Source organism: Idiotropiscis lumnitzeri, chromosome 1 (genome assembly GCF_059441095.1).
Source record: "Idiotropiscis lumnitzeri isolate Australia: NSW breed Sydney's pygmy pipehorse chromosome 1, RoL_Ilum_1.0, whole genome shotgun sequence".
NCBI classification, from domain to species: Eukaryota; Metazoa; Chordata; class Actinopteri; order Syngnathiformes; family Syngnathidae; genus Idiotropiscis; species Idiotropiscis lumnitzeri.
The window spans coordinates 14,166,425-14,187,930 of NC_142391.1; the positions used below are offsets into that span (position 1 = coordinate 14,166,425).

Below are 21,506 nucleotides of genomic sequence, written 5' to 3' on the forward strand. Positions count from 1 at the left end.
AAAGAAATCTCAACTTTTGACCAATACACCCGATTTTGGAAAATCATTCAAAATTAAGTTTTCGTTATCCCGCAACACACACATATTTTGATGAAAGTACCTTGGTTGGATACCTGGGGTAGCCTAGTGTGCCCCAGCGCTAGTCTGATTGCGGGATAACGAAAACTTAATTTTTAATGATTTTTCAAAATCGGGTGTCACGGTCAAATTTTGAGATTTTTTTTGCCTTTTATTTTGAAATGCCACATCAGATTTTGATTAAAGTACTTTGGTTGGATACCTGGGGTAGCCTAGTGTGCCCCAGCGCTAGTCTGATTGCGGGATAACGAAAACTTAATTTTTAATGATTTTTCAAAATCGGGTGTCACGGTCAAATTTTGAGATTTTTTTTGCCTTTTATTTTGAAATGCCACATCAGATTTTGATTAAAGTACTTTGGTTGGATACCTGGGTTGGCCGAGTGTGCCCCAGCAGTAGTCTGGTTGTGGCATAACAAAAACTTATTTTTTTATGATTTTTCAAAATCGGTTGTAACTGTAAATTTTGTTTTGATTTCTTCTGCCTTTTATTTTGAAATGCCACATCACATTTTGACGAAAGTACTTTGGTAGGATTCCTGGGGTGGCCTAGTGTGCCCCAGCGCTAGTCTGGTTGCGGGATAACGAAAATTACATTTTTAATGATTTTTCAAAATCGTGTGTAACTGTAAAATTTTGAGATTTCTGCTGTGCTTTATTTTGAAATGCCACATCAGATTTTGATTAAACTACTTTGGTTGGATACCTGGGGTGTTCTATTGTGTCTCAGCGCTGGTCTGTTTGCGGGATAACGAAAACTTAATTTTAAATTATTTTTTGCAATCAGGTGTAATGGTCAAATTTTTAGATTTCTTTGGCCTTTTATTTTGAAATGCCACATCCGATTTTGATGAAAGTACCTTGGTTGGATACCTGGGGTAGTCGAGTGTGCCTCAGCAGTAGTCTCGTTGCGGAATAACGAAAACTTAATTCTTAATATTTTTTTTTAATATCAGTTGTAATGTCAGTCATTAATGCACAGTTAACATTAATTTATCTTTCTGACTCAATTCAGAACATGTCTTGTTTTTAAATCCAAACCACTGACGTACATACATGAGTTTGTGAGCTTTTATTTTGAAGATGGCCAACGACAAGCGCTTTCGACGCATTACCGTAATGCTCAGTATTAACAATAACAGTGGCGGCTGGCCTGACTGCAGCGTCACACTGCGCGCCCAAGTTGTCATTATAGCGCAGTTATTCTGGAGAAACGAAACTTACCCCCATCTATATAAAGGGTGGAAGCACGCCATCTTTCGTTCTTCCTACCACTGTAGTTTTGGCTCATGAGAAAATAAGAACAAACCACTCTTTAAATACACCCACATATCCATACATAAAACAGGACAACATGGTCTTAAGTAAGTATCACTCTTCACGGACATATTTACAAGAAATGGGGATAGAGTTGGATTGACCTTAATTGCGCTTCAACGTGTGTTTTGGATTTGCAGTGACGGTTCTAGCTGTTGCTGCCGGTGCAAGTAAGATGTTTGACATCATCATCACATATTTTGTAGACGCGCAGAAGAAGTTTGATTGTTGGCTGTTTTCTATGATGTGGTTCACTTCACTTTCGGTCCAGCTGGTTCAGTGGCTCTGGCTCCGGTGGTCCTCGGTGCGGTCGGCTTCACTTCAGTTGGGATAGCAGCAGGCTCGTACGCCGCAAGCATGATGTCAGCCGCAGCCGTCGCCAACGGAGGAGGGGTGGCGGCAGGGAGCACGGTGGCTCTCTTGCAGTCTGCAGGTGAGTCGCATACCCAATCCAAGGACAAGTTGAAATCGATTTGAAACATCCATCCATCCATTATCCGAGCTTCTCCACACGAGGGTCGTGGCGGGTGTGCTGGAGCCCATCCCAGTTATTTTCGGGCAGGTGGCATGGTACACCCTGGACTGGTTGCCAGGGCACACCAAGCCGAACAACCATCCACGCTCACAAACACACCTTGGGGCAATTCCGGGTGTCCAAGCATCTGATCCTGCGTGTTTTTGGAATGTGGGAGGAAACCCACGCTGGTACAGGGAAAACATGTAAACTCCACACAGGAAGGCCGGAATCGAACCCTGCACCCCTGAACTTTAGCTAACTAGTAGCCCACTGTGCCATTTGAAATGTAAAAGATGGACTTTACCCGAGTGCTATGGTAACCATCATGGCAATTACTTTGATGTAATTTCTGCTGAGTCATGTCGCACACTGTTTCCTTTGGCTGAAAGTCTTAAAAGTGCAGGGGTCACAAGTTTGGGGGTTCTGCGAGTTTTTACGCCAGCGCTCCACCAAAATATAGAGGACAATTTTTTGACATTTCCTTTCTTTTGCAAGCAAATCAAATTTTCAAAATAAATGTTCACATTTTTAATCAAATCAATTAGGATCAGTGAAAAACACCTCTAAACTTGATGTACAAGAAACCACAGCATCAGAGGAAAAACAACAAATCGGACAGGTATGATTTATGAAGTGTGTGTTTACTCCTGGACACCCCGACGTGTAACCTTGCTACCCCAGAAAAGCAACATATCGGAGTGGTAAAATAACATTCATTTTTATTGTTCTTTTTACTTTTTGGTTTGTTTTTGAGAGACCGTGACGGAGGGCCCGTTTCAAGTCACATCACAGAATCAAGACTTGGCCAATCTCAGTGTTTGCTGCACACACAAAGATACGTAAAGCTTGCCCCTAATTGTTTTCGGAACCAATCGGGGAGTAAAAATCACTCTTAACACACTCGGCGCCACGGGATAATTTTGGGCGACATTTGATTATCATGTCAGGAAAATATCCCCAAATGATGGCCAGTTGTTGTTGGTGGTGGATGCAACCCTGCCTTATTTCCACTGCAACGTACAAAAGGGCAATTGCGATTATATTGTTTTCATCACATCAAAATATCATTAAAGATTTTGCAGCTGCGTCCATGTCCTTCCACTGTATATTTCGGGATGTTCTAAGAAAAAAATAAAAAATGAGAAAGAAGGTCGCTAATGGAGTGTCTCTTCTCTCCCTGTACTGTAGGAATGGCTGGTTTGTCCGGCACAGTCTCTGCCGCTTTGGCCGGTACAGGAGCAACTGTGGCAGGAATCATCGCTGCAGTCGTCTGAGGCCAAACGTTTTGGGCAAATTGATATCATTTCATGTTATACTAGCTCTATGATATGATAACAAGATGCACCCGAAGTCAATAAAAACCTTCATTTTGGTCGCAGTTTGTCGTCTGAATCTTATTTTGTTCCGGTTTGCAGGGAGTTTCCCCCCAGCTGGCTTAAGGTGCATAAAATGGACACACCCTGGTCTGGTCTGATTGTAAATCACAAGTTGATAATCCTTTACTCACAGAGTAAATAATGGAATGAAATGACTCACAATCCACACCAGCCGTTCATCTGTGGGCAAATATTTAGCAGATAAAGGATCAAGAGGCACATTGATCATGCTCAATATGAAGGTGTGTTTTCAAAGAGGCTGACAGACCTTGTCGCCAAGATAACTGCTCCCCTCTTTTTATTTCTTGTTGAATTAAATTCCACTATTGTTGTGCAGTATTTCCCTGAATGTGACTCAGTTTTTGTCATGTGAGACCTCGAACTCAAACCACATTGACAGCTGACCTACTTGCAGAGAATGAAGAAATGGTCAAAGCAAATCCAGACTGGGTAGCGAACTGACTAAATTGGTCTCTGTTGCCCTCTAGTGGTAAGAAAAAATCATTTCTGGTGTTGTTTGAGTGAAACAAAGGAACCGATACTTTATTACTGTGTTGAAAAGGTGTGTTTTATTATATGGCATTTACTAACATGATTTGTATCCAAATAAATCCATTTTACTTGGACTTCCACGTAACTTATGAACTCTTTTTTTCTAAGCAAACATTTTCTTTTTGTAGTTAGTAGGTGTTACTGGAAATCTGAAATGAAAATGATCCATTTCACAATTGCTGTTAGAAAAGTCTGTGGGAGATTTTAGCATATTTGATTATGCTGATATTAATGACAAATAAATGCCAAAGCAAGATGAGAGGAGACAAGTAGCAGAGAAAATTTTGATAATTGATAAAACGTATTCCGTTTTAAAGAGTGAAATATTTTTTTTTTAATTTCATAACACACCAAATCTGTATTGGTAAAATACATAAATAATTTAATCAACCACATGTACAAGATGTCACTGATGGGAAAGATCAAACTAAAAATATGTAAAACCAACAAATGTTCAATAAAAACGTTAGAAACAAACATCTTATAGAGTCTGTCACATCTGACCAAAAATAGCATTTTCCTTTTATATGTGTAATGATTTTTATCCACGTTAGCATCATTTTATCAAACAACTTTTTTACATTTTGGAGAACTTGCCTTGTTTCCTCTGCATCCGAATGTTTACGGCTTCTCCATCAACGCTGGTAACGACATTATTTCTTTGCAAGTCTCTGTGCAATGCCGTAGGGAACGTGACAAGCCACAGTGCCAAGCTCAGCTGCCCCTTCCACATGAAACATTTGGTCGTCAAAGAAAATATGCGGCCTAATCTTCTCCAGCATGGGGCCTTTGGGTGCTCCTGCTAGAAAGAGCGCCTCATCAATCTCCAGGCCCCACGACCGCAGAGTTTTTAAGGCTCTAGTCCCGGAGCTGGCGGCACTGCGAGCCGTCACCAAGTAGGTGCGAATTGGGCAGTCCATGCGCAGGCCTTTGTCAAAAAACTTCCTCTGTAGTTTTCCCAAAGCCTCCAAGAAGCCCTTCAGTGGGCCCTGCAGCAAGATGAAATTGCAGAGTGAGGACAATATCATCTTTTACCTGCGCCTCAAGGGGGCTTGATCCGATTTAATCAATGTTACAATTCTAGGAATGATCCATACTACTTTATCCACACAACTTGGGGGATGTTGCTCTTTCGAGGGAATTGTAGCAGGAACTTAAAAAGCATCTGAAACTACACTTGATTTGACCATCTCTAGACTTTAGAATGCACCTGTCCGGTGAGACTGGAAGGGTCAACGCTTGTCATATAAATGGGCGCTCTTGGAAATGTATTGGTCAGGTCAAGGATTAATGAAACATCTGTTGTGAATTTTTCATTCGGGACCTTAGCGAATGGCAAGTTGCGTAAAAAGCACAGAAACATTGAACTGTTAGACAAGTGCATACAAACGGTCCAATCAAGATCACCTGTTTTTAGTGCATTTTAAGATTATCAAGAACTTTCACTCGGAAACACAATCAATACTCTTCATTTTTTAAGAGCAGTGTGTACATCTGCTGCCATTGGCTGGCAACCAGTTCAGGGTGTCCCCGCCTACTGCTCGAAGATAGCTGGGATAGGCTCCAGCGCCCCCGCGACCCTCGTGATGAGAAGCGGTACAGAAAGTGGATGGATGGATGGATGTGTACATCTGAAGCATTTCAGAATCTATATGTAGGACATAAAAACAGTTATAACTAATATCCGTGTATCAATGTTCTCTGATGGCTCACTATTTGGCAAATTAAAGATGCTGCTTGACAACTCGCTGTCCCTTTTTGCAGTCGCCATAAGATAAGACTACTTATAATTGGATAAAGTGGCCTTATTGTGACATGCATAATAACAATAATATAGATTTTGTTAGTGTCTCTTAACTTCACTAAAGTAAAAACAGTTATAATCCCATGACACCTCATAGGGCCAAATTCCAGGAAATCTAAACCTCCACAACAAGCCTCATTTTTTTAAAATCATACTGGAATTATAATAGGGATCTACCATTTAGAGCAGGGGTGAGCAAACTATTTGATTGGCGGGCCGCAATGGCTTCTAAAATTTGACAGAGGGGCCGGACCAGGAGCAGATGGATGGAATGTTTTGGTAACCTAACCTTATCGGAGAAAAAAAACCCATTTAATTTTAAATGAAAGTGAACAACAGCATGAGAACAATATATATGTCTTTGAAAAACCACAGTAATTAGAAAATAAAACATTCAGGTTTATCCATTTAATTTTTTTCAAGTTTGGCGGGCCAGATTAAAACGTTTAACGGGCCGCATGTGGCCCCCGGGCCGTAGTTTGCCCACGCCTGATATCGAGTGTAGTCTAAAAATTTGTCGCAGGAATCATATGGTTTAACTGTAGTAAAGGAAGGTGTTTGGCCGCCATATTGAGTAGCCAAATATGGTTCCTACAAATAGCATTCCATTTGTAATTAGCCTTCACCGGGCGTATACTTTACATGGTCCAGTGGCTTGTTTTCGTGAGCCTTCTCGTGCTCAAAGAACTTGTCCAGTCCGTGGGCCTTGAAAATGCGTTCCGATTCGTCTGAGAAAAGGACAGCGTCGCCGTCAAAGGCCACGCGAAGCTGAGTTTCCGATACTTCCTTCATCTTTTCTGGGGTGAACATGGTGGCTGCTGCTATGCCTGACACACACACACACCCACACACCCGCCCACACACATTTATATTGTCGCTACCTATTCAAATCATTATATCATGTGATCCAAGTAAGATGCTACTTTTGTGGTTTTGCACTGACCTTCTTCCAGTGCTTCTCGCACCTTTGCAGAGTCAGCAGAAAGGTACAAGTTTGTGTGGTAGGCCTTCAAGTAACCTATAGGGCTGTTTCCTCCAGTCATGCAAAAGCGCTCAATGAGTAAGTCTGGAAAAAAAATAACAAACAGAGGGGATGTTATTTACTGATACCTTCGCACGCACACTCTTGAAATGTTTCTGCGCAAAACTAAAATAAAATGGGGCTGTCAAAATGAAAGTGTTAACTCAAGGTTGTTGTTTTTTTTAATTAACACGATTAAATATTTTAACTCAGTTAACTCAGTTTTATTATTTAAAAAATTAATTAGCTCATCTTGCAAAGCCAAATTCCATTTTAGCTGTACATCTTTAGCACATGATCTCAGAACAAAACCCCTTGCTTAAGTTACCACTGGGCCTTGCAAACCAACACTGCTGGAGTGTGGTGCTTACAAATGTACTGTAAAAGTTTTGAGAATTGTTTCTAAAAATATATCATTCAAGTAAATACCTGTTAAAAGCGTCACAAAAAAATAGTAGTAGAAAAAATGTGATTAATCACAATTAATAACACAATATTTTGTGATTAATTACTAGTTAAAAATGTAATTGCTTGACAGCACTAATATATATATATATATATATATATATATATGTAGTGTTATGTTTTGTTTGTTTGGAACCCAAACCCTGAAAACGACAGATTTTTTTTTTTTTTTTTTTTGGTCAATGAAGCATATTTGATTATTCCATGCACCATGTTTGCCTTTTTTTCCAGTACACTCTTACTTTGCTTTCCTGCATTTGGTTCCTCCACTTTTAACCACATAAGCCCTCAACTGTAACAGAAAGTAGAGCCGTATATGTTGTGAGCTGTGATTTGTTTTCCCCACTCTGCCTGATTCCACCAGTGAGGCTGCGGGGGTCCCCAATTCCCTTCGGGAGCATTATTTGGTGTTTGGACCATGAGAACGAGCCCATTTTAAACAAACAGGGAATCGGTCAATGAGGGAATCCACATCCATGTTTTCCTCTTCCTTAAAGAGAGGATGTTGGGGTGCGACTTCCTGCACGCACACACTTGCGAACACACTCATGGCATCCGAGTGGGAGGAGACTAAGCGGGGCAAGAAATATTCTATTTTAGAGAAGAATACATCTAACTTCGGAGGACTTCAGTGGGTCTCAAACAAAAACACTACAGAGCGTTCAAGTTACATGAAAAGTGGAATCATGTCCTTTTGTAACTCACGATGATGATTGATGGTATTGATGAGCCGGAGTCCCACGTATGCGTGGTTGTTTGTCACGAGCACCACGTCAAACAGCTCCTCGCTCTGTGGGTAGAGCTGCCGCAGTCGGCCGTTGACAGCCTCCAGAGCCTGGCAACACCAAAATGTACCAACCTCTTGAATCACTGCACGTGTCTATTTGTTCTTTTAATCCTTATTTTTCTACACCACCCCCAGATGCACGAGGCAGTGTGGTAAATCACTTTGTGGGGGCGGGTTCAAGGCTCAGTTTGTGGCATACTGAGATATTTGTGATGGCTGAATTGTTACGCCAGTGGCGAATGTTCTGCTTCTTATCCAAACAGGTGTCTTGAATTGTAAAAATGTGGCAAGGGAATTTTATTTCCTCCAGGTACACTTGCTGACAAAATGAAGGTACTTTGACGTTGAATTCCAAACGGACATTCATTGCTAAACAGCGCAGGAAAAACGTTGCAGTAAGATCATCTCTACATCCATTTTGTTCTGTGCTTGTGGTTACGAACGTCACAAGTGAACTGGAGTCGGTCCTGGCTGACGTTGGCCGACATCCACGATATACACTGGACTCATCACCAGCCAATCACAGCACAAATATTGACAGTCTGATTATGAAAAAAAGTTATCACGATTGTTGGAAAGGTGCAGAAGATTGTCCGAAGAGATCACAAAGGTTGCTTTCTTGTGATATTTCAATTATCAGTTCACAACTACTCCAAATTTGGGCTTACGTAACTGTACTTACAATTGAGATTGCGACAATGTGTTTCAAGACGCAATCCGGTACAAATATTTATGAGGTCGCTATCATTTGGGGATTTCATTTATAATTCCCACCCGGTCTGTGTTTGACGTGATTTTTGCGGCACTTTACTGGGATCTCTCTGACCTTGACGAAGGAGAAGGCAGGACCGGGACTGAAAGGCTCACTTTCATGCTCCAGCTGGTACTTGAGATACTCCTCCATGCCTTGCCGCTCATAAATCTGCTGCTCACGTTCCATGTTGAAGAGCACCCGCGACGACACGGCGATGGTGATGGCGTTCTCCGGTTTGGGCTGAAGAAAAAGTTGTTTCTGAGTTGACTCTTTGGCACCAATGTCAAAATACATGTTGTCTCAATGCTTATTTTGATGGCTTATTATTATGACAAGTGTTTTTTTTTTTTTGATTAAACGGTGAAGTTCAGAATGCCTAAAGATTTTGGCTTTTTGAGCTGTCCCAAGACAGAAGACATTGTCCGTGAATCATTGTTGTGGTGGCCAACATTAAACGATTCCCCTAAATAAGACCGTAGACGTGGAATATCTCGCTTTGTGTCTGTTGATGTCATTGTTACAGCTCCCTTGTTGCCGTTTTTCCATCTTGTAAGACACCAACATGTTAGTCAATCAAGGTATTTACAGTACTTTATTCACAGTACATCCTTTTCAAGTTCAGATGCACAAAAATGCTAAAGTACAGTAATGAAGTAGTTGTACTTACGCAACTAGTCAACTGTAACTACCATCTTTTTTCCTAGATTTTGTGTTGCAAAGTTGTTGCCGTGTTAAAAGGCAGTGTTTTAAAAATCTGTTTGTACCTTTATGAGCATTCACAGTACAAAATCGTTCTGTACACGCAATAAATATTTTTTTTCAACACAGAAAATTTATTATTTTTTAATTTTATTTATTTATTTATTTATTTATTTATTTATTTATTTATTTTGCTTACATACATGCGCGCCTTCGAGCCTGGAACATACTCAATATGAATTACTCACCTTATTTAGTACAAGATTCACGTCCTAAGCAGTAGTGCATTAAAGAGAGTGGCAAAGTACCGAACTACTGTAGTTCCACACTGTGAAATCTAACAGTACATCTTTATCCAAAGGAAAAAAAAAAACAATTAGTCACTTTTTCATTATTGGAACTTGTGTTACTTGACAAATATCTGAGTGATTTGTCATCAAATCAAATATTATTTTAATTCATGAGTTGTGTGAGCTGCAGTATTAAAGTTAAACCAATCATTTGAACTAACTCATCAGGTTTTATAGTGGAGCACTTCCCTCTGTGGCCAAGAGTCATTTGTTATTACGGAGCTGGCAGCGACAAGGTGACAGTGACACAAAACACTTCATCGTGTCTGCAAGGGCACATAATACAATGCCTAAATGTTAACATTGTTAACATTTATCTGATATATTGATTTAGAGTTAGTAGGGCTGAAAGAAAGGAGCCCTTTGCCCATTTGTGTTGAGTTGTTTCAGCTTGTATGAATAAGAATGTAATTGAAATGCAATATTAATCTTCCATTTATCCAAATATGATGGTATATTAATGCCAAATGTGTCACTGGGATGATGTGATGCATCTTGCAAGAGATGTCGATTGTACTTTTTGATGTGGATGCATCCACAGGTTGCAAAATTGCATTCAGGGAAAATCAATGAACACTGAAAGCGTACTCACTGGTTGGAGCTTCCTAGTCGGAGCGGCGGGCTTCACAAGTCTCCTAGAATCTTCCCAGTTGCTACTTGCGCCATTTCGGGTTTGCCCGCTGACAGTTTCGCCGTTGCTTAAATTCATTCTGAAAAAAAAAAACGGTTTCCTCACTCTTTCAGGCCCTGCGTATCTCCCTCTCTCTTTCTCTCTGCTCGGAGTTGCCACCAAAGTGCTGTCTCACGCATGCACATGGACCATTTGAGTTGAGCCTCCTGTGCACTCAGCATACGAGATCAGTTCGACTGCTGCGGCACGGCTGAACACTCTGGAAAAGGAATTACATGCAGAGCAATGACAGGAGGTGTGCACTCATTTAAGGGAAATCCACATTCATGGTGACACTTCTTCTTACCCGCAGCATTGTGAGTGTGTTCGGTCTGTTTGCGATCTTCTACGCTTCTCTTTCGTCTCTCATCCACGATATGACTTGCAGTCATTTGGCATCCTCCCACTTATTTTAACCCTTTGTGTTGCAATCCCTGCGACAGCAGAGCATCTGACTGAGTGTGACATTCGCTTCTTGCATGTGATTACAGCGATTACTTGTTACACATTTTGTATATGTTGAAATTCAAATTTTCAAATGATGATTTTTTGTGTCTAGATTCTCCTCTTTTTTTTTACTCCAAGTTTTTCATTTTACGCCATGTGATTCCTCCATAATCCACTACCAATTCATACTGCTGCTCAGCTGTGTGGGAAATTGAGTTGCCCCTGGGTGATTTACTCCCATCACACCCACAAGCACTTTTTGTCTCACGTCTTGTTACGTGAGCCCCTGCAGGAGCTTGCCATCGATGCAGCACCCGGTGTTGCCAGGCAACAGGCATAGACTGCCTGGGAGGGACCATAGGCAGGGACACCCACTTCAACGATCTGATTGGACTTGGGAACGGCATTCAGTGTCAATTTCATGGCCACTTCATTAGGAACACCTGCACAAAGTAATGAGTGTGGCACATTTAAAAAAAAATATTATGCTATTTTGTCAAGTAAGTGGGTGCATGAAATAAAATATTCTTGATCCAGAATATTTTTTTTAAAAATATTAAAATAAATATATATATATATATATATATTGTGGCTCTAGTTTGAGCTCACCTTATATAGTTTTCAACATGAATGTATTCATATCAACATTTTCTATCATTGTTATGATGCAGCCAGCTCTTGCATTGGTGTACCTGTTCTGTACAGCGCTCCATGTAGCACTAGTCAGAGAAAGAGACACACATGAAACAAAGATGAAAGTCTAAATTGAGCTTTGAAGTCATTAAATGTATTACAGTGTAACTTAACTAAACAGCAATTTAGAGAAGCACAAGAGAACAGATGATGCTGCGCAGACATCTTTGTAGGGACTCAATGAAGAAGAAGATCGATGAGTATGCATCCACCCATCGTCATTAGCCTTGTGTTCAGACTCACAGCAGGGCCTGGAACCCATCCAAGATGACTAAGAGATAAAGGAGAAGTACGCTTTGGACATCACCAGTCAATTGCAGGAAAATTGTAAATGAGGACTTGATCCCCGGACAGCAGCATACGGACAGTTAACCACACAACTCTTGTGTGCGTGTAATTTTTTTTATTATTATTATCGTACTTTTAATTGGACCCACTCCTTAAGGAAGACCTTTTACATGTTTTGGAGTGGGATTTGCTTTGCCATTTATCCAGTAGAATGTTTGTGCAGTCACTTTGATTGTGTGTGCCACAATCACAATCTCCGTTGTATACAATAAATAAATCACTAATGTGTCAGTCATCCACACTAGGCTCATCAAAGAAATCCTTTTCTGGCCTCAAGCTGGGGCAGAAAAGCATTTTGTCCAATCTCTTGCGGCAAAGTACTCTCCAAAATGTCTTGGCAGAAGGAAAAATCCCAAAAGAACACAGCTTTTGTTGAGTTGAGTCTGACAGATGTTTTTAACACATTTCTGGGTGCAGAATTTGTCTCAGTTATGCATGTCAAGCTTTTAGGCTCCCTGTTTTTTGTTTTGGATAAATGTGTATGTAAATAAAACACTAAAATGTAATAGCTACAAACTTTGAAAACTAAAAAAAAATGCATGAAACTAAAGAGAACTTACAACGGCATGCCCATGAGTACGAGGTTAAAAGAACAGCCCAGACTAATCCACTTTAGTCCGACTGCGCTAGCTTTCTGTTTGTAGATGAAGATAGTACTAACCTATTGGGAGCTGCACACGTCTCTCCCCACAAATTTTTCAAATGTGACCACACAAACAAGTTGCCAAGTAGCTGGACATGAACCCAATCATAATCAACTCTTCCTACTACTGTCTTACTACAACTAATAAGTGGAATTTTGCCCATCTGGACTGCAACCTGTGGCGAAAAAAAACTGCAATTTTGGAATTAGCATGCCAATTTCTGCTTTAATCAGCATAAAAATGTTACTCAAAAGATTTTTTTTTCAATCCAATTTATTCTGTGGATCCACTGCTACATACATTACAATGAGCCACAGCTGCCATTACATTTTGGACATTGAAAATAAACACAACAAGTATTGGGTTAAAAAAAGATTGCATCAAATCATCAGACAATAAAATCTATTCATCCATCCATAATCCAAAACGCTTATCAGATATTTTTTTAAAGGATGTGCTTTAAGAAGTCTCCTGCAGCCACTAGGGAGCAGTAGAGGACAAGCGAGTCTTCTCATGCGGCTCTTCAGGTCATTCCTTCTGCAGAATAAAAATGTAGCAACCAAAGGGAAGGAAAGCCAAACAAGCGTGGAATTCTATCTAAAATAATATGGTCTTAACTAGGAATGGGCGAGTACCGCTACCAGCTAGTTGTATCGGGCCAATATTGGCCTATTTCAAGGTATCAAGGTGCCAATGCCAATTACCAATACCAGTCTCTGGCACACTCTTGTTGCTGTTCTACTACGAGGAAGTAAATGGCATGCATGACTGACAACATTTTTCCAAGTGAACTGCATCCATTTCAGTCCTCTCAATACTAATTAAGATACAAATTGAGCAAGTATATTTATGTTTATAAGGTTTATATTAATGCTTATAATGTATTATTAGTGTGTTGGTACCTAAATGCAGGCATTTGTTTACTAACGCCATTTTTTATGGCTGACAGTGTTTATTTTGTGCTTCAATGTATTTTGAACAAAAAATGTATTAAAAATTATTATTATTACAAACCAGCACGTTTGAGTGGTTTGTGTTTTAACTTAAATTCTCTATTGCAGAGTGACTGTTTTGTGTTTAGTCTGAAATAAAAAATAAAATGATATGACATTGGTTTAATAGTCATTTTATTAATTCAAGTCGTAGTAGTCTTGGTTACTTGGTATCGGTATCATTGAGTACTCATGAGTTAGGTATTCGTATACTGCTATGGGCCTGAAGAAGTGGTCGTGATCATCTCAAGTCCGATAAAGGGGATTCACTGTCATGCTGATTGAAGCAAATTAACAAGCTTACATCAATACCTCTGGGGGTTTTGTTATTTTTAAAATTGTCAAAAATAACACGCCATCTTTATCTGCAATATGACTGAACATTTATTCTTACATTATTTGTTTGTGTTTCTTATGAAACGTGTACTTCAATTATGGTTGCGCCTTTGTATTGTTCTTGCACGGTTGGAGCTCAGAGGGGGTTAACAGGACACGGAGACAGTTGGGGCGCACCCACTGAGCTCATTTAAATAACGCCGGCGTTTTGGCGCGAGGTTGTGTGCAGCCAGCCTTTCTTCATACCGACTGAGACCACGCCCCTCCCTCTGCAGCCCGAATGGCGGGAAATGCTAGACTAAAATACACACGCCTTAAAAAAGAAATAAATAAATCAACAGAAGCACTCTAGTGGCTCACCTACTCTACACAACCTGCACTGGTTGCCTTGGAAACGTGTCCGATAGAATCGAATGTATAGTTTAGGAGAGGGAATAGTAGCAACGCTGGCCTTCTGTCTCAGTCAGAGACAAGCGCAAGAATGAGAGTGGAGTGGATCAGAACAAAGAGGCTACTCTAACCCTGATCAAAGCCCCACCCTTAAAATATACCCTGTAGGCTGAAGCAGAGACTGTGAATGTGTATTAGAACTTTACACATACCTTCAATTTTTCAGAGGTTGCAAAAAATAATCACAATCTATGCTCTACTGGTAAGAGTAGAAGTTTCAACCTTAAGTAATAAATAAAGTACAGACTGAAATGTATCTCTTCACAAGAGTTGGATCACGTGTTTAGATACTTGAAGGGAAGATAAAATACTTCTCTGAACACAAAATAGTTCATTGATTCATTCATTTTCAGAACTGCTTCTCCTCACTAGGGTTGCAGGCGAGCTTGGACCATTCACACTCACAATCACACCTCGGGACAATTTAGAGTGTTGTCCTCTTTTATTGACCTGCATAGGGTTCACACTGAGAAGGAAATAAGTCACAACTCTAAAAAGGAGGTTCTAAATGGCAACAGGAATATACGAAACAGCTCTTCTCAATAAATTCTCAATTGAGTTATGACAACAACAGAAACAATATACTTTGTTTGAATTTGTGGGACATTTTTTTTTTTGATAAGACAAAGTTTTTTTAACAGCAGAAGCTGGTGGTTTTCAACCACAAATGATTCTTGTGGCCGACAACATCAAACTAATTTTTAAATAAAGTCAAGGATGCAGAATATATTGCCCATCTTGTAAGAACCTAAGATGTCAAACAATCCAAATCTCAACTGTGGTCGACTTAAACTCTCATTAATTCCATCTTTTTGATGTTGTGGAGTCCTCCATGTAAGTTGAGAAAATGCAGACCATTTTAACAAAAAAAACCCCACTGATATGTCTTTTCAAATCTAAAAAGTTAAATACATATTCAAATGAAGTGAAGATAACCCAAAAATCTACTTAAGCACAATATTGACACTTGTACGTGCACATATACCCCTCCATGGGTGAGAAACTGTATGAAGGTCACACGTCGTGCACAGGCCACTAAAAGCATCTGCAGAGCACTCAAGTGATTTAATGCAATTTGTTTCCATTACGTTTCTCAAATGCGATTGTCCAGCCAAACAAACCTCCTCTCGATCGCCAGTGTCTGCGGGTCAAAGTCACAGAAAAGCAGTTCATCTCACTTCCTGCCTCCATTTGGCTCAACACAAAAACAGGAAGTGTGTGCTGCCTCTGTGTTTCCTGGGCCTTGTAATAAGCTAAGCGTATGGGCGCTTAATTCACAGGTTGTATAGCGGGAGACATTTTAATTACATAAGCTCCACTGCGGCTGTTGATGACTATGGACTACAACAACCGCACCATACTCCGTCCCCGTGGGCTGAAAAACACTGCATGAGTTGAAGATTGTATCTGCATTGAAAGCATTCAAATGCATATTGATGCAAATACACTGTCGTCTGTACTCTCACAATGCAGTAATTGGTCAATAAATTGGCTTTTGATGTGTTTGGTGGTGGGGGTGGGGGGGGTCATCTGATTAGGCCATACTCGTGGGGGGGGCACAAAGAACACAAGCACTAAAGTAGATACGTAGTGTGTTTGTGGGGGTGGAGGCTTTAATGGTTTTAATGGTTGTGGTGCAACAAAGATGAGGTCTGCAGGGGGTTGCAGTGGGGGGAGGGCAAATCCCCGCTGCCTCAGTAGCTTGGGGGTGCAGAAGGTGCTGGGGGTTGGCGGCGGCAGCACTCAATGGGGCCTACATTCAAAAGATGCGACCCGAGTCCCAACTTCAGCGGAGGCAACTTTACACCGCCGAGCAACACAATGAAACATCTGCTTGCTGACAAAGCCAAGTGGCTGTGAGTTTAACCGCTTCTCAAGCCTCAGTGACAAGTTACAACTTATTTCCATGTTTGTTTGTACCTTTCATCCTCTTGCACTCAGAGATACAGTGCTACACCTTGTACACAAAAAAAGAATTGTGGGTTGCATTTGGTGCTCCCAGGATTCCCCCAAAGGTTTGGAATGTGTGTTATTTAAAACAAATTGTCAAAACCATATATGGTGTGCGTTTCTGTGCTGTGAATAAGTATTTGCCCCTTTCTGATTTCTGTTCGGGAGCTTTTTTTATTAAAGACACCCAGCATCTGACAATTTGGTGACAGAAATTCGACTAGACTTTAGACCAGGTGAAACCAGGTCTAAGTTGTGGTGCAGATGGCGTAACGTGATTTTGGCGGATTAGATCCAGGCGCAGGCAGACAGATGCTCAGCTCTGAGGACATGATGAATTGATTGATTGAATGCATTATTTTAATCACCTTTAATATATTTATTTTATTAAGCGGACTCCTGACTGTGACACATACACTGTGGTGTATGAGTGTGGGTCGGAGAAGGGCCAGAGAGGAGCCATTTTCACAGGCCGGAAATCAATTTGGCTGTGTTCACGCCCACAAATGGTGCAAATGCCCATTTCTAACAAAGCCCAGCTCCAAAAATGCCAAAAGAAAAAAAACTCTACCAATGCACATAGTTAGATTGCACTTTGCTCAACATTTGTGCTGTACACGAAAACCGGGCCCTTGGAGTAATTTTGGTTGGACGATCACTCCAAGAAAGATCCACCGCTGTTATTTATACTGGCTGGTCCACTGATGATATCAGGGTTCGAATTTCATGGAGCGCAATCAAGCACCCAAAGAAACACCCCCTCTGAGTAAACAACTTTCGGTCCCCCTTCATGTTGCATGCCAGACAAACGACTGATCTTCTTCGTTTGACACGCCACCTCAAAAACACTTTTTGAAATCCAAAATATGAAGTTGACAAATATATTGTATTAGATTGTGATCAATTATATGATGGTGGCAGTAGCCCATTTGTAAGGACAAAAAGGGCTAAAATAAGGCAAATTGTCTGCTCCCTGAGTACTGGTGAAGGACAGAGTGATACCCAGAAAAAAAATAAAACACGGGGAAAACATACACACAACACAGGACACGGAACATACGCTATTTTAATGGTAAAATCATTAATAATTATTGAATTGGAAAAGAAAATCAATGGACCACCGAACACAAATGGAAAATAATGTATCCATCCATCCAATTTCCAAATTGCTTATCCACACGAGAGACGTGGGCGTGCTGGAGCTTATCCCAGCTGTCTTCGGGCAGTAGGCGGGGTACACTCTGAACTGATTGTAAGCCAATCACAGTAAAGATAATTTAATAACAATCATAAGTTATCGTCAACCCTCTGTCATTATTTAAAATTCAAATAAATGTTTGTCAGATGGTTCTTATTGGAGTTACTGTAAATTACTGTAATGCCGTACGTAATTAAGGAATGGCCCGGATTGCCTCTAAATTAGCAGGAAGTGTTGCTGCAGCGATTTAAAATTTTTTGGCAGTCTTCATTATCATGTCTGAGAAGTTTATCGTCATCTCCTGCCATTCACAAACACGATCCTCTTTGCACGGCAAGTGTGAAATCACTTTGTAATATCATTATTTAATGAGCTGCCAATTACGCCAGCCGTACCCACATTCCAATGCACTGCGATGACAAACAGCCACGATAATCGCATGAGGAAGTTGAGAAAATAAGTGCACTGTGTACGTTTTGGAAGCAGTATAAATTAAAATATGTTATATAACATTCTTATAAAATTGTCGTTGCGATCAGACGTCTCAAGGGCCACAATTCTTCGACATTAAAGACAGCCAACAGATCCCTACATATGTAAGCACTTTGATGACAGAGAACTCACAGCTGACAGGAAAAAACATGGAATGAATAATAGGGGCTCTAATTTCATGACTGATATAAATTCTGCACAGCTCGTGGCGTGAGACAGGTTAGACCCAATGTTGGTCATTTCCGAGACAAGCGCAGGACAGCGACCTCCAAGAGGGAGTGGTCACAACTGAATTCAGTCATGGCCAATCAAAATGGCGACTTTCATTCCTTTTAAATTTGGAGCGTTATTCGTGCACTGGAGTCTCGGCATGGAAGGAGCACATCTGCACCATGAAGTGGGCACTTGGACTTTGCCCCCAATTCCCAATCATTTCTGTGCTCATTCCATAATTGTCTCACCCAGTAGAATGATCTAAAAAAATCTGATACTATTATTCGAGAGGGTTTGATGGGCACTGTTCACATATTTATGAATGAAATATGTTGTGTGAGCAGCTGTTTACCCTGCGCCGGCCAATGAGACGTTTTGTTACGTTGCTAGGCGTACCGCCAAAACACTCCTTCTGCAACACCGGCCCACCCATTTTGGTGGAGACTGATCTACCAAAACGCCCTGGTAGGAATATCAGGATCTGCCAGTATGATGCCACGCCGCAGATGCGCTACCTATGAAAACAGAGCCCCAGGTGTTGAACGGCCATCCACCTTAATCGGTCGGCCTGAATGCAACTTCAAGGGAAAAACAAACAACAATGTATTTGTTCGACCTACGAGCCACTTGCTCGTTATGTTGCAAGCCCACATTTGAACCAGCTTCAAATATGCCGCCGCTCGAGCAAAGTGGAAAAAAAAAAGGAACGTCAGTTTCAGTCATTTACCGTCGATAGTGTCGACCAGTTGTGTCAACCCGTACAAGGAACTGGCCAATCCCAGTAGGTACATTTTATACAACCATTTCATTTCTTCACATTGTCTTTTATTAATTTTTTACTATGTTTTTCCACAGTACTGGTATTTTTCTTCAGTAGTGGAGAAGGAAACAGTGTGGTGGTTGGTGGAGGGGCGGAGGTGGAACGGATTAATGGCATTTCCCTTCATTTCAACAGGAAAACTTGATTTGATAAAAGAGTAAATTGAGTTACAACCTTGGTCATGGCACAAATCAAACTCGTAAATCAATTATTTATGATTATGTCATTGTGTTATTCTAACTGGCTCACCCGCAGAACATGTCCACTTTTTTGGTGATTGTGCCATAAACAATCTTTCAAATGTTTTTTGTTTTTAAACAATTTATTTTGGACATGCACAAAAATTGTACAGTATAATACAGTAACTTGTGTAAAAGAAATGAAAAATTAAATCCATCCCACCAAAAAAAGGGAAAAGCAGACAACATATACATGATATTTTACCTGTTTACACATTGTCGAAAAAAGACTAGAGGGAACTATACAACACTGAGCATGCACGCAGCGTGACATCTTGAATACCTTTTGATAGGTTCATTATAATGACCACCATGGTGTTTGCAGGCACAGATGGCAGCAGTGTTTACACTAACGGGATTAGGATTAGCTCCAGATTAGACAGCCAAATTGATAGGTCTGATGCACGGACATTGCATGGCTACATGGCCACGATTAACACCCAAACCTTTATTTAACCAAGTATGAAAATCCACCCAGAAGTAACAACGGACAATAGACTGTTTCCAGGATAACACATTTTTACGACAATGTTAGCCACCAGTCTATGTTAATCGCCCCCAAATTTGTCTTCTGAACTATGTGAAATTTTATTTGGAATTATTTCATTCCAAATAATGCTACATTATTAGATTATGTAGACAAGTAAACACTGTAGTACACATTCCAAGACGGTAGATGAAATAAAAGTGATCCCAAGCGTAGAAGAGGCTCAAGCCCAACAGTCAGCTAGGTCGGCCCAGTGGACAGTGGATGGACAGTCCGGCTGGTGCAGATTCCAACATTCCGCCAAGCCGAGACTCAAGTGGGCAACTATCGCATCACATTTAAAGTCGGTGAAAGAAAGTGTGTTGATTGGCCGTGATTGAAGTTAGCTGTGATCACTCCCATCGTAGCGCAGCCCTCCCACCAATGTTCCCCTTTAATTTTGCATGCATCTGAGTATTCATGCAAACTCCCCGAGCCTTGGACCACCATGCTTGGTCCATGTGGGCAACAGCAAACATACACACGGTGACCAAACTAGAATCACACCTGTCTAAAACCTGAGATCATAACTAGAAATTTCAAACTACCTCAATACAAAAATAGAAGATGAATTAAGATTTGTGACACGAAAACAATCAGCCCTAGTTTGTTACTTTTGTTGTAGCATTTAAGTCATTTTAAGAACAATTTATTACATCTCAATACAATCTGTATAAATATATTCCCACATTGTCGACTCAGAAATAACCTCTGAAACGAACAAGAGAGCTTCATTTAAGGGGCTTGGCAACTATGATTTCCTGAAATGGCCGGTCTGCGTGTCACCTGTAGCGTCACATTAGTGGTGAGTGTGAGTGTATAGGTGTCAATGTATACTACAAACTATCGTAAAACAACTGAGTGTGCACCCTCGGTCGTGCAACTGAAACTGTCAGCGAAGTGGGAATGGTGTGGTTTCCTGTTTGTTAATAAAACTGTCGTGGACATCAAGGGATGAGTGTAGAAATGTAACGTGCGCGTGTATGTGCACGCCAGCATGAGGGCTGAGAGGTTGACAGCAGTGTGCAATTACTCAAGCGCGCAGCTAACCGATCCACAGGCCTCGTTGAAATTACCAACATTGGGTCTAATCCGCCTCTGCTTTAGGATTCATCTAAGTAACACTTTTAACATTGCCTCAGTTATGTGAAGAATATGAGTAATCAACAATCAATTTGAGACTATCATCAGAATTCTTTATGTTGAATCAATTATTCGCCTGTAGTCCAAGACTAACCCCACTATTCAATTTGATTATCTTCCAAGTCATATAAGGCACGAACTGAGATAATATGCTGGAGGAGAGCTGGAACCACCGAGAATCCAAACAAAGCCCAACAGGTGGCAAAACAGGAACTTGTGAGGCTGAGTGTGTTTATTTGGTCTTGAGAGCAGCAGCGTGACTTTGTTGAAGTGAATGCCGTCGTAAGCCAAACACCAGTTTAACACTAACCCAGTGAAAGAGGAACACAAACAGCCTGTTACAACTGAATCATCGCTGTTATGTAACGCTGACCTTCGGACGGGGAGGGCAAGGAACACGCATGGAGGAACTGAGCAAGAAGCGTGTCCCAGATCAGCAAACACACACGCACTTACCTGGGGAACAATAAACGGTGATTGTCAGATAGGAAGTCGATAAAGTAGATGAAAACCAGGGGAGAGTGAGAGAGGCTGCTGACCGGGAGGGACAGTAAGATGGGGGATAAAGATTATGACTCGCACGCCCGTGAGTAGTGGCTGCCGGCTCAGTTCCAGTGACACAATCC

The 21,506-nt window shown here is 40.9% G+C and overlaps 2 protein-coding genes across 3 annotated transcripts; one reads left to right on the forward strand and one right to left on the reverse strand.

Moving 5' to 3' along the window:
- The first annotated feature begins 1,252 nt into the window (after positions 1-1,252).
- Positions 1,253-3,289, forward strand: LOC148343327 (interferon alpha-inducible protein 27-like protein 2A). Its single transcript, XM_088318972.1, has 4 exons — positions 1,253-1,441; positions 1,535-1,564; positions 1,666-1,827; positions 3,100-3,289. The coding sequence occupies exons 1-4, from the start codon at positions 1,432-1,434 to the stop codon at positions 3,183-3,185; spliced, it is 288 nt and encodes a 95-aa protein (XP_088175098.1). The 5' UTR covers positions 1,253-1,431; the 3' UTR covers positions 3,186-3,289.
- Positions 3,290-3,860: 571 nt separating this feature from the next.
- LOC148343328 (cytosolic 5'-nucleotidase 1A-like) lies at positions 3,861-21,453 on the reverse strand. Of its 2 annotated transcripts, XM_088318951.1 has the most exons (9): positions 21,337-21,453; positions 11,529-11,800; positions 10,697-10,823; positions 10,312-10,609; positions 8,743-8,910; positions 7,835-7,964; positions 6,587-6,709; positions 6,286-6,470; positions 3,861-4,828 (listed from the first exon to the last, which is right to left on the reverse strand). In XM_088318951.1, the coding sequence occupies exons 4-9, from the start codon at positions 10,426-10,428 to the stop codon at positions 4,493-4,495; spliced, it is 1,059 nt and encodes a 352-aa protein (XP_088175077.1). In that variant the 5' UTR covers positions 10,429-10,609; positions 10,697-10,823; positions 11,529-11,800; positions 21,337-21,453; the 3' UTR covers positions 3,861-4,492. The 2 variants fall into 2 exon arrangements, with proteins under 2 accessions (XP_088175077.1, XP_088175087.1); XM_088318961.1 differs by lacking the exons at positions 11,529-11,800; positions 21,337-21,453 and having other exon boundaries at positions 10,697-11,103.
- Between the last annotated feature and the right edge of the window lie 53 nt (positions 21,454-21,506).

What these genes read in the sequence shown, in the direction of transcription:
- LOC148343327 (XM_088318972.1), top strand. An exon ending in AGCTGTTGCTGCCGGTGCAA is followed by an intron (nt 1,565 to 1,665) that starts GTAAGATGTTTG and finishes CTTTCGGTCCAG; the next exon opens with CTGGTTCAGTGGCTCTGGCT. An exon ending in GGCTCTCTTGCAGTCTGCAG is followed by an intron (nt 1,828 to 3,099) that starts GTGAGTCGCATA and finishes CCTGTACTGTAG; the next exon opens with GAATGGCTGGTTTGTCCGGC.
- LOC148343328 (XM_088318951.1), bottom strand. Translation starts at nt 10,428, where the DNA reads ATGAATTTAAGCAACGGCGAAACTGTCAGCGGGCAAACCCGAAATGGC. An exon ending in CGACTAGGAAGCTCCAACCA is followed by an intron (nt 8,911 to 10,311) that starts GTGAGTACGCTT and finishes CTTTTTCTTCAG; the next exon opens with CCCAAACCGGAGAACGCCAT. An exon ending in GCGAGAAGCACTGGAAGAAG is followed by an intron (nt 6,471 to 6,586) that starts GTCAGTGCAAAA and finishes TGTGTGTGTCAG; the next exon opens with GCATAGCAGCAGCCACCATG.